At 39.8% G+C, this 11,409-nt stretch overlaps 1 protein-coding gene across 1 annotated transcript; it reads right to left on the bottom strand.

Moving 5' to 3' along the window:
• Window positions 1-9,104: 9,104 nt before the first annotated feature.
• Window positions 9,105-9,680, bottom strand: LOC141619563 (uncharacterized). Its single transcript, XM_074436577.1, has 2 exons — window positions 9,531-9,680; window positions 9,105-9,458 (listed from the first exon to the last, which is right to left on the bottom strand). Exons 1-2 carry the CDS (start codon window positions 9,678-9,680, stop codon window positions 9,105-9,107), a joined length of 504 nt encoding a protein of 167 aa, XP_074292678.1.
• Between the last annotated feature and the right edge of the window lie 1,729 nt (window positions 9,681-11,409).

Raw genomic sequence — 11,409 nt, forward strand, 5'->3', positions numbered from 1 at the left:
TAAAGCTCGTGATCTGAGCTCTAATGGCATTCGTCTTCGAGGCAGAGAAGTATTTCTTGTAGAATGCCAAGGCCAAAGAATTCCAGTCGGTGATCCCATGAGCAGCTCGATCCAGATCTCTGTACCACTCCCTTGCAGCATCACGGAGTGAGAATATAAACATAGTCTCCTTTATCTGGTCCTGGGTCACACCGGTCGGTGGGGGTATAGAGCAGCAGTAATCGATAAATATCTCCATATGCTTGGCTGCATCTTCATTTGCAGCTCCCCCGCACTGGTTTCTCTCAACTAAGTTGATATAGGAAGGCTTCAGTTCGAATTTCCTATCAACTCCAGGTAATTCGAACCCTTTGTAAAGATTTTCAGCTGTCGGCCCAGAATGACTTGCTATAGTTGCTTCTTCAGCCATGACTGGAATTTCTGGAGAAGTGACTGTCTCAGCTGAAGAAGTAGAAGCAGGAGATGTAGGTGGATCTTCTTCGAACAGAGCGTTCTCTTAGTAACTAGACAGAGTACTCAGCTCTTCCTCTGTCGGCAACACCCTTGATGATCGTCTCAACTCGCGCAAGGATTTCTCAATCTCAGGATTGAACGGTACTAGTTCACCACCCTGTGACCTGCGCATAAGAAGAAACTACAAAAAGAATATAAGAAAAGTCTAAGGAACGGATGTCCCATAAACTAGGAAAGACTAAATAAAAACAACTAAAAATTAGAACAATTGCCTCCCCGGCAACGGCGCCAAAATTTGATGCCCGTCGTTGTGTGCACCAAAGTTAAATTTTTAATTCCTAACTACTACTAGCTAGTGGCAGTCAGGGTCGAACCACAAGGAGGCGAATGTAATTAAAAGTTGTCTAAATTTAGTCTAAGGTTACAAGTGTGGGGGTTGATTTGATTTGGTCTATAGCTAATAACAATAAAAATTAAACTAAAGAAATATATTAAATCAAATATAAAGAAGGGTGCTAGGATGGTCGGTTCATTATAGTTTCAAGGCAAAGAAACTAAGTCGGTCTAAATCAAACACATGAGGCGGGAAAACAAGAGGTCCTCTCGGTCCACTCTTTACAAATTGCATCTTTCGATCTCGCTATAAGTCCCTAATATCACTAATACTGACTCTCGTCTTGAAAAGTGACTAATAATCTAAACTTTACCTATCTTTCGATCTCAGCATAGTTTAGTCATTTTAATTGGTGATCTAACAACCTTCCCTATCTCTCGATCTAATGGGTCAGTCATATATAAGCATTCAACTAGTCGCATGCATTCGATTCGTCAAATACAACATTTAAATCAATTAAAACGAAGGTAAACCTCACGTGGTCAGTCGATCGACCAGGTATGGCAGTCGATCGACCAGGTATGGCAGTCGATCGACTGACACGCGATTTCAGGCCATGTTAATTCTATTGCCGCCTAAACTATAATTCCCCTACATCCTAGCACGAATAAATTAGCTACTCATACTAAGAATGATAACAACAATAAGATTGATTATTAAATCTACTGAATTCATGATTAATACGGGAAGATAAATAAATAACATAAAGCGACAAAGTTGGCTTTGGAATCTAGCTAGCAATTTCTATACTATCAATGCAATAAAGACGAACTGAAATAGAACAGAAGGAATACTGAAATTGCAGAAGAATTGTAGCGGAATGATTAGAAGTACGACCGAAAATCCAATGCAAACCAATATTCCGAAACCTAATTACTGATATTCTAAAATTGATAAAACTGAATGAAAAACTTAGATAATAATTCGATGATTGTATCTGTAAACTAGGTTACGTTATATAGAAAGCATACGTAATATAATTCCTAAACCTAATATCGCTTTGGCCTTTGGAAAACTCGTTCTATATCTTCACGTCTGAGTAGCGGCTTGGTCGATCGACTGCTGGAACCGGTCGATCGACTGGGATGCAGTGCACAGTAGCTTCTGGATCCCGTGGGTTGGTCGATCGACTAAGGGTACTGGTCGATCGACTGCTTTAGCTGGTACTTGACTTCTATAGTCTCGTGGATTTGTCTTTTGGGCCTTGAAATGCGCACCAAGCTCGTTCCTTAAGTGAATACTTCACGTCAAATGCAATGCAAGGTACTCGGGGATGGATCTAGCTCAATTTCTGTTGAATTCTTCACATTTCTGCAATAATGTACAAAAACATGAAAGTAGACGAAAATAGGGGAAATGGTAGCCTAAACTACACAAATGAGCTCTGAAATGCGTGTAAAATGAGGTATAAAACATCATATAAATGACACGCATCAGAATCATTCAAATCAAACCCCCCAAAACTGTTACTTTAGACTTAAATCATACAACTTTAAATTGCTTGCCTCCTTGTGGTTCGACCCTGACTGCCACTATCTATAGTAGTAGTTTGGATTATAAATTTTATTTTTGATACTTTACGACGGTATCAAATTTTGGCGCTGTTGCCGGGGAGGCAATTGTTTAATTTTTAGTTGTTTTTATTTTAGTCTTTTTCTTGGTTTTAGGGACACCTGTTCCTTAAACTGTTCTCATATTCTACTTGTAGTTTCCTCTTATGCGCAGGTCACAGGGTGGTGAATTACGACCGTTAGATCCTGAGATCGAGAGGACATTGTGTGAGTTGAGACGATCATCTAGAGTATTGCCGACAAACGAAGAGCTGAGTACTCTGTCCAGTTATTACGAGAACGAATTATTTGAGGAGGATCCACCTTCGTCTCCTATTTCTACTTCTTCAGCTGAGACCGTTACATCTCTAGATATGGCTGAAGAAGCAAGTATAACCAGTCACTCCGAGCCAAAAGCTGAAAATCTCTATAAGGGATTCGCGTTGCGGGCTGGGACGGATAGAAAATTCGAAGCGAAACTATCCTACATTAACTTGGTTGAGAGAAACCAATTTGGGGGAGCTGCAAATGAAGATGCAGCTAAACATATGGAGATATTCATTGACTACTGTTGTTCCATACCCCCACCAGCAGGTGTGACCCAGGACCAGATAAAAGAGACGTTGTTCATATTCTCGCTCATATTCTCACTCTGTGATGCTGCTAGGGGGTGGTACCGAGATCTGGACCGAGCTGCTAATGGGATTACTTATTGGAATTCGCTGGCCCTAGCAATTTATAAAAAATATTTCTCTGCATCGAAGACCAATGCGATTAGAGCTCAGATCACAAGCTTTAAACAGTGTTCTGATGAGGACTTTCATAAGGCATGGGTCCGTTTTAAGAGACTGGTGCGATCTATTCCGCACCATGGGTTCGAGCAATGGTTCCTGTGTAATCAATTTTATAATGGGCTTTATGATGATCAGAGGGCTATCCTGGACGCTGCACCTAATGGCAGATTCCAGGAGAATAGTGGAGAGACTAAGGGGCGGAAGATTATTGAAGATATGGCCACCCATAAAGCTTCACATGGGAATTCTAGAGGAAATCAGAGAAGAGCAGCTGAATCTCCTACTACAGCTGCAATAGAGGCCCTTACTGCAAGATTTGACAAGTTAGATTTTGGGGGATCCCAAAAAGGTGGGATATATAAAGTTAATGCAGTTTCAGACGGTCCCTTTACATGCAAAAGATGTGGAGGAGAGGGATATGTTTCGGAGTTTTGTACTAGTTCGAATGAAACATGTGCTGCCTTTCAACACTTTAGGCAGACTGGTACTTATCCCGATCCCTCTAATGTCCACCCCAATTTGAGGTGGACTAATCAGAATGTCCTTAATCAGGGTCCACAGCAGCAGCAATAGCAGCAAAACTATGTGCCCCCTTATAAGCAACATCAGCAGTATCAAAAGCCTCCCTATGTGCCTCAGCAGCAGCAATTTCAAAGTTCTAATATTTCCGAATTGAAAAACATGGTTCAGAATTTGTCGGGTTCGCTGCAAAAGGAGTCTCGGGCTAAAGAGACCTCTACAAAAATGTTGGAGAGTCAATTTGCCTAATTGGCAAGCAAAAGTGAAACTAGAGCTCCGGGGCAATTACCGTCGCAGCCGGATCAAAAAGAGACTCTAAATCCGATGACTTTGAGGAGTGGGTCTACCCTTGATGGGCCTACTATGGTCGAAGATGTTACTGACAAAGATGAGGCAGAACCGAGTAAGAAAAAGGCTGGAATGAACAGTAGCAAGAAAAAGACGATCAGCAGGTACATCAGTCGATCGACTGCCACACCTGGTCGATCGACCACTCGAATGCAACAAGATAAAGTTTCTGATCCTGAGGAAGCCAGTCGATCCACTGACCTACATGGTCGATCGACTGAAGATACGTCTGATCGTGAACCTTTTCGTCCTCCAATGCCAGATAACTTGAGGGACTACTTATTTCGGGGTACGACGACTCCGAAATTATCGAGGCAAGTTCCAAATGCTGATGGGTCACTTCCGGTTCCAAAGTATGACCCTACGATGGTTAATGGTTCATTACTGAGACGGTCTGAAGAAGGTTCGAACTACAACAAGGACAAAGTAGTGGATTTTTAGCCTAAGTCCACTGATGCTAGTATGAGAGACCTAGAGGAGAGGACTAAGTTGCTTCTTACAGCCCCTTATCCAGAGAGATTGGTGCCGACAAAGGAAAATGTATCGTTTAACAAGTTTGAAAATGTTATTCGTAGTTTAAATGTGCAGGTTCCTTTCTTAGAATTAGTTAATCAAGTGCCTGCCTATATGAAATTTTGGAAACAGCTGTTGTCCAAAAAGAAGTCACTTGATACTGTGCAATCTGTCGCACTAACTAAGGAGTCATCTTCCTATTTGACTCATACTGCACCTCATAAGCTAGAAGACCCAAGTAGTTTTTCAGTCCCATGTAATATTGGCACCTTTTCTATTGAGAAGGCATTGTGTGACCTAGGGGCCAGTATTAGTGTTATGCCTTTGAGTCTTGCTAAGAAATTGAGATTGACTAGGTTTGCAATTACAAACATGACAAAGGCAGATGGCCGATCGTTCGCGGTCCGGCCTATAGGAGTCTTAGAGAACATACCTGTGCAAATAGGAAAGTTCTTTTTCCCAGTTGACTTCATTGTGCTAGATATACCCGAGGATGCTCACATTCCTATCATTTTGGGTAGACCATTTCTGCACACTGCTGGTGCAGTAATAGATGTTGGTTCAAGGACGTTGACCTTTAAGGTAGGAAAACAGTCCATTGTTTTTGCCCAGACCTATAAGAATAAGGATTCTATGTACCCAGTAACTTGCAATGTAGCTAAATCTTATGTTGTGTTGCCTGATATACCTGCCCCTATGCCTAATCCTGCTATAACACCTCCGCCCCAGATTGGGAGCAAATTGGAGGAAGATCCTTGTGTTTTGACTGTTGCAGGAGCTGGTTTGGGGAAGTTAGAGCCGCATGTTGCTCTATTTGTGAGAGAGCCCATTGTGCAGAGAGGCGGTCTAGGGTGTCTGAGCTATGCGACTGATGAGGAGCTGGATGAGGAGCCAGTCAAAGTGACGGAGTCCGATTTGGATTTTGATGAGCCAACCGAGGTCCGTGATTGGGAAGATGTTAGAGATGTTGATCCATTGAGTTCTGCGGATATTGGAGTTGTTAGGAGTGCAGCTGAGAGGATGAGCACTGTAGAGGCTACTTCTTGTAGCCAGAAGCCGAGCAAGTGGGCCATTCCGTGGCCATTCTTGATCAACTATTAGTTGATCAAATTCGTTTAAAACAATTTATTTATTATTTTTTGTTGGACTATTTATTGTTTTGGTATGCGCGAAACTTCGCTTTAATTTGGTTTGCTTAGGATTTATTTAGGCTATATACTTTACAATTGGGTTTAGCGCAATTTTGGGCGCTGTATTATGTGCATTTGCAGGTTGTTAGACCATATTAACTCACGCTATTTGAGTTAATTCGAAGAAAGAACTGTCCTCGTTATATCGGTCGATCGACTGGCATGTGTGGTCGATCGACTGACCACTGCAGCTACAGGAGCTTCTATTTCAGATGCCCTGGTCGATCGACTGGCCTGTGTGGTCGATCGTCCGCTTCCCGCTGTTGTACCTGTTTTCGATCATTCCCCTGCTGTGTTTGGTCGTTTTTTGGAGCACGAAAGGGAGTTTTAGGGAGTTTTCTCCTTATTTTCTTTCCTTTTCATTCATCTATCGCCTTCTTCAGCTTAATTCTTTACACATAATTATCGCTTCAACTTTGTTTTCTCGGATAATGCATGGTATTTTCTGTCCTTTCAGGTACTTATGGTAGCACTGCTAGCTACTGAAACCTCCTAGCTCACGTTGGTTTGGGGAGGTTTCCTTTTGCGTGCTTGAAGTCTTGTGAGTTTTCGAGTTTAACTTCATGTCTTTTTAGTTAATATTATCGCAAATTCCCATTTCCCTTGATTATTTTTTTATATGATTTTGCACAATAAGGCCATTGTGTGATTTGGTTTAGGGAAGGGTTTTGCGTTGCATCCATTCTGTTTTGCATTCACGTTTACATTTTTGTCTTGCATTGTTGTTTATTTTCCTCTTATATACACAAAAATTGAAAAATTTCAAAAAAATCCAAAAAATTGCTCGTTTATTTTAGCATGTAGGTCGAGTCGGAACGGTAGTAGTTTACATGTTATTAGTAGAATCACATTTGCATATATACGAGTTTTCGTTAATTTATTCGCTGAATCTTGAAACTTGACTTAGATTTTTGCAAACTACTTATATATTCTGAGTTTTAGAGCCTTATAACTGGTGACATCTATGACCAGTTCATTTAGGAATGTGAGTAGTTACACCTTATGAGACGTGTTATATCAATATGCATAAATATGAACTTAATCTGCTTAATACCTGTATGCATTCGGGTCTGTGGTTTGTTGACACATGTGGAAGAGGTTCCCCTTTATTCATTTTACCCATACGCCCCACAAAAGCCAAATTTGCCTTTTTTGTCCCATAAGCTACATTCCATATTTAACCTACCCTTGCTGAGCCAATATTGGTAGTCGTTCGGGAATATTGTATTGCATTTTGGTTTTTATGTCTCGTGTTGAGAATATGTTGGAGAAATGTTGAAGGGAAAGAAAAGGAAAAAAAAAAAAAGAAAACAGGAATTCGAAAAAAAAGAGGATCAGTCGATCGACCGTCCCACTTGGTCTATCGACTGCTTGCTGCAGTAGCGAAAGAATATTCGAAAAATCACATGATTGAATCTTCATTAGATGGTGATTTTGTTCTCGTGTTGCTATTTATATTATTTGGGGAATTGATATATTGTGGAGAATGTGAGATTTGTGCTTACTGTTAGCACCGCTTTATTGTTTAACCTTGAGCAAGAAGTTGGAATATTTTATAGTTTGGTTTTCAGTAGTTACTAGCTTGGCTTTAACTCCTTTATCCAAATTCATTTTAGCCCCTTCGTACCCATAGCCTCACATATCCAAATTCACCTCGGCATTTGTCATGGTCTTTTATGGTTGGAATGCATATGTACGATTGTAGAGATCATTTTCATATTAGATTGCAGGCATGTTCTTATAGCTCGTAGTTAGGTGAGAGTCATTAAAAAATTACTTCTTTCTATCTTTACATATATTCACCTGTATTTATTGAGTGATTTGAGCGACCCGTGAGAGTCCAATATAATAAGTCTCTATAGTTTAAGGTTCAGCAATTTTTTACGACTACATAACTTGTTTGCATGATTCATATTACTAACTGATTGTTGATTTTTAGCATTAAACTCGGTGCGCGTAGCAAGGCCTGAAAGATATATTTGCGAGAGTATCAGAAGCGTATTACCAGCTAACTTGATCTATAGACTGACCTACATGGTCTATAGACTGTCAGAATGCTGAACAGTTTACTGCAGGAAGAGCAGTGAGTCGATCGACTGAGGTCCCTGGTCGATCGACCACATGAGCTGATGTGCAAGTTTTATTTTAAGTCAGAAGCTTCTGATATTCTCGGCCTTTGGTCGATCGACTGGTTGATATGGTCGATCGACCACTTATGCATCCTAACGAGAATTAAAAGACTTTTACCTAAGCCCATTTGTAATTAGGTTTGGAGAAGGGTTTTACGTGACACTTCTATATAACGTAACTCCTTCCTACTGCTTGAGATGATCGAATTTTTAGGATTCAATATCAAGATTTAATTAATAGACATTCAATACAATTAGTTTTATTTTTCGTTAATAAAGTTCGTGCTTTCGGATTCTTCTTCCTGCTTTCATTCGGTAATTTACGTTCCTTGATTTCAGTTTATTTTATTCCTTCTTATTAGATTAGAATTGATTAGTTAGAATCCTTAAGCCTTAATTCCTTGTTTTATGCGGTTTTCTTGTTCATTTAATTTAGTTATGAATTATGTTGTTTTCATCTTTAGTTTCGTTATTATTGTTAATCCCAGTATGAGCAGCTAAACCCTTCGTGCTAAGATGTAGGGGACCTGTAGTATAGGCGGCGTAGAATTCGTAATCCTGAGTCGCGTCATGGTCGATCGACTAGCTTAGATGGTCAATCGACCGGCTCACATAAGATCAGCTCCGTTTTAATTGATTAAATTGCTTAATTTTACGAATCGAGTGCACGCGACTAGTTGGATACTTAGTAATTGACCGACCCATTAGATCGAAAGATAGGGGAGAGAATTAGACTACCAATTGAAATGACCAAATTTTAATGAGATCGAAAGATAAGTAGAATCTAGGCTTTTAAGAATCACTTTTCAGGGTGAGAGTCAGTACTAGTGATGCTTAGGGACCCGTAGCTAGATCGAAAGATGCTACCTGTTAGGAATGGACCAAGAGGACTCCTTATTTTCCCGTCTTACGTGATTATTTCAGACTTACCTCGGATACTGCCGTCGAAACTACAGTAAACCGACCATCTTAGCGTCCTTTTAATATTTGATTTCATCTATTTTCTTTAATTGCTCATTTATTTTTTTTAGTTTAGTTTTGATTTTATTACCTTTAGTTATAGAATCATTCAAATCAAACCCCCCAAAACTGTTACTTTAGACTTAAATAACACAACTTTAAATTGCTTGCCTCCGTGTGGTTCGACCCTGACTGCCACTATCTATAGTAGTAGTTTGGATTATAAATTTTATTTTTGATACTTAATGACGGTATCAGATGCATCGCAACAAAACACCTTGAGCCGTCTTCCTGTACAATTGTCCGTCATCAGTCTTGATGAATTGGGCGGATAACATTCGCAGAGCGTACTTCCCACGCATGTCAAGGTCGGGAGGATACTCTCCTGCTTCCTTGAATTTCAAAATGGTTGTGTACCAGGGTTCGGTTTCACCTTCCTCGGCATCATCGATTACATTCACATAGGCAGGTGACGATCTTAGTTCGACATATATTGACATACTGTCTATGTGGTCGGGAATGTTGATCAGGGCAGCTAGCTTGGACAATGCATCTGAAAACTGATTTTCATCTCTTGTGAAGTGAACATATCGAATATCCTCGAAGTACTATTCCAATTCTTCGATTCTGGTTTGATATAGAGCCAAACTTTAGCTCTTAATTTTCCATAACCCACACACTTGATTAATCACAAGGGACGAGTCTCCATGTACTAACAACTTCTTCACACCCAAGTCAAGAGCACTGCGTAAGCCAAACAAACATGCTTCATATTCAGCGGCGTTGTTTGTGACATTGAAATCCAGCTTGATGGGCTGTAGATACCTCATTTCTGCACCTCCCGCAAACCACCCGGTGATGATTGGGCCGCATGTTTGGTACGCGGAACGATTTGTGACAGTTCGTAAGTTTATTGTCAAGTAATTGCTCAAACATTTATGTCTACCTCATAATTGTCATCTACGCGCCGATACGGTCGTTTTGACAGTAATTAGAGTACATTTGGAGTCCGGGCCTAAAACCGTCTTCATTTTCTGATAACCGCTAAATCCTGAGTCAGAATGTTCTGGAATGTTCCGGATATTTCTATTCCATATTTCACAATCTTTTAATCTTTGGTAAAGAATTTCCCGTAATATTCACACAAAATATTAAGGAAAATAAGATTAATCCGTTATTCCATAAATTAAACACGAAAATCTTTCTTCCGTAGGAGGAAACCACTTGGGAACAGACGCAGCAGTTGCTGCGCCTCTTCCAAGGGACGCAGTGCCTGCGCGCCTCTTCCCAAGTTCTTTTCTTCGTATTTTTCGTATCTTTTCGAGATTCACTTCCAAAGTCTCTCCGAAAACCCTAATTCCTTCACGTGATTAGTATAAATAGGAGCCTTCGCTCCTCATATTTCTCACGCGAGTGTCCGCCCTTCTCTTCTCCCTTTGCATTCTAGACCACGTTCTTACTTTTTGGCGTCTACGTGCTTGAACTTTCGACCACGTAAGCTCGGATCCTTCTGAGTACCAGCCTCGTTTGCATGACCGACCAATTTGACCAACTCAACCATAATCAACTTAATTAATCTGTTCGTTTTCCACTTACGAGGGCACTTTCGTTACATTCGAGTCGAGCAGCACTAAAACATAAACTTAGTTCATCTCGTTTCGTCAAACATGTAAGTCTGAGGGTGTAAATCTTTCTTTATTTTTCGTTATTTACTTTTTGTAATCATCATGTAAGGTTTATGTCGAAAATACTTCTTAAACCGATTTGTAAAACCATGTTTAAAACCTTTTTTTACGGATTATCAGGAGACACACGTCGAGAAAGGACGCAGCAACTGCTGCGCCTCTTCGTGAGGCTGCCGCAGTTCCGGCTTCCTTCCTTCTTCCTTCGTCCTCTATTAGTTTCGTTTCTTTATTTTCTTTCCTCATTGTTTGCTCTTGTTTCGTTCACATAATAATTTAGCATATTATTAATCATTGTTAGTATATAATTCATCGTTAAATCCCGACTTAAATCCCTTATAATCCAATATTTGCGGGTTTTCGTCATTAAAGTCAATCCGGGTTGTAGAGATTCGATCCATTCATATTGATTTTCAGCAATTCGATCTTTGATATATTCCCATCTGTTTATCCGTCATTAGTTCTTCATTAATTAGTCATGTTTAACCTAATTAGTTCACTCATGTCACTAATCAAACCTTCATTCATGTAATTAATTCGTTTACATTCGTCTCATCCATGTTTTATCGCTTTTATGACTCATTCACATGTAATTAATGTTAGAAATCTTTATCTCATTATACTCAACATATTCATATATGTTTCAAATTTAATTTAGTCATAAAATTAATTAGATCTTATGCATGCAAACATAAGCAAATATAGAGAAGAAACCATCATTCTTACATTGGAAATTTCGGATTATTGGCCACAAGAGAGTTCTCCTACTCACTTGTTCTTGAGCTCTCCTAATATGGATGAACAAAGGATTCAAGTATAGAATCCCTCCCAAGGAATAACAACCAAGATAACCTCTTAATAAAATTAATATTATTGA

Source organism: Silene latifolia, chromosome X, assembly GCF_048544455.1.
Source record: "Silene latifolia isolate original U9 population chromosome X, ASM4854445v1, whole genome shotgun sequence".
NCBI classification, from domain to species: domain Eukaryota; kingdom Viridiplantae; phylum Streptophyta; class Magnoliopsida; order Caryophyllales; family Caryophyllaceae; genus Silene; species Silene latifolia.

Coding starts and splice junctions, on each gene's coding strand:
- LOC141619563 (XM_074436577.1), bottom strand. CDS start 9,680: ATGAGGTATCTACAGCCCATCAAGCTGGATTTCAATGTCACAAACAAC. Junction 9,459..9,530: donor CGTCCCTTGTGATTAATCAA/GTGTGTGGGTTA, acceptor GAATTGGAATAG/TACTTCGAGGATATTCGATA.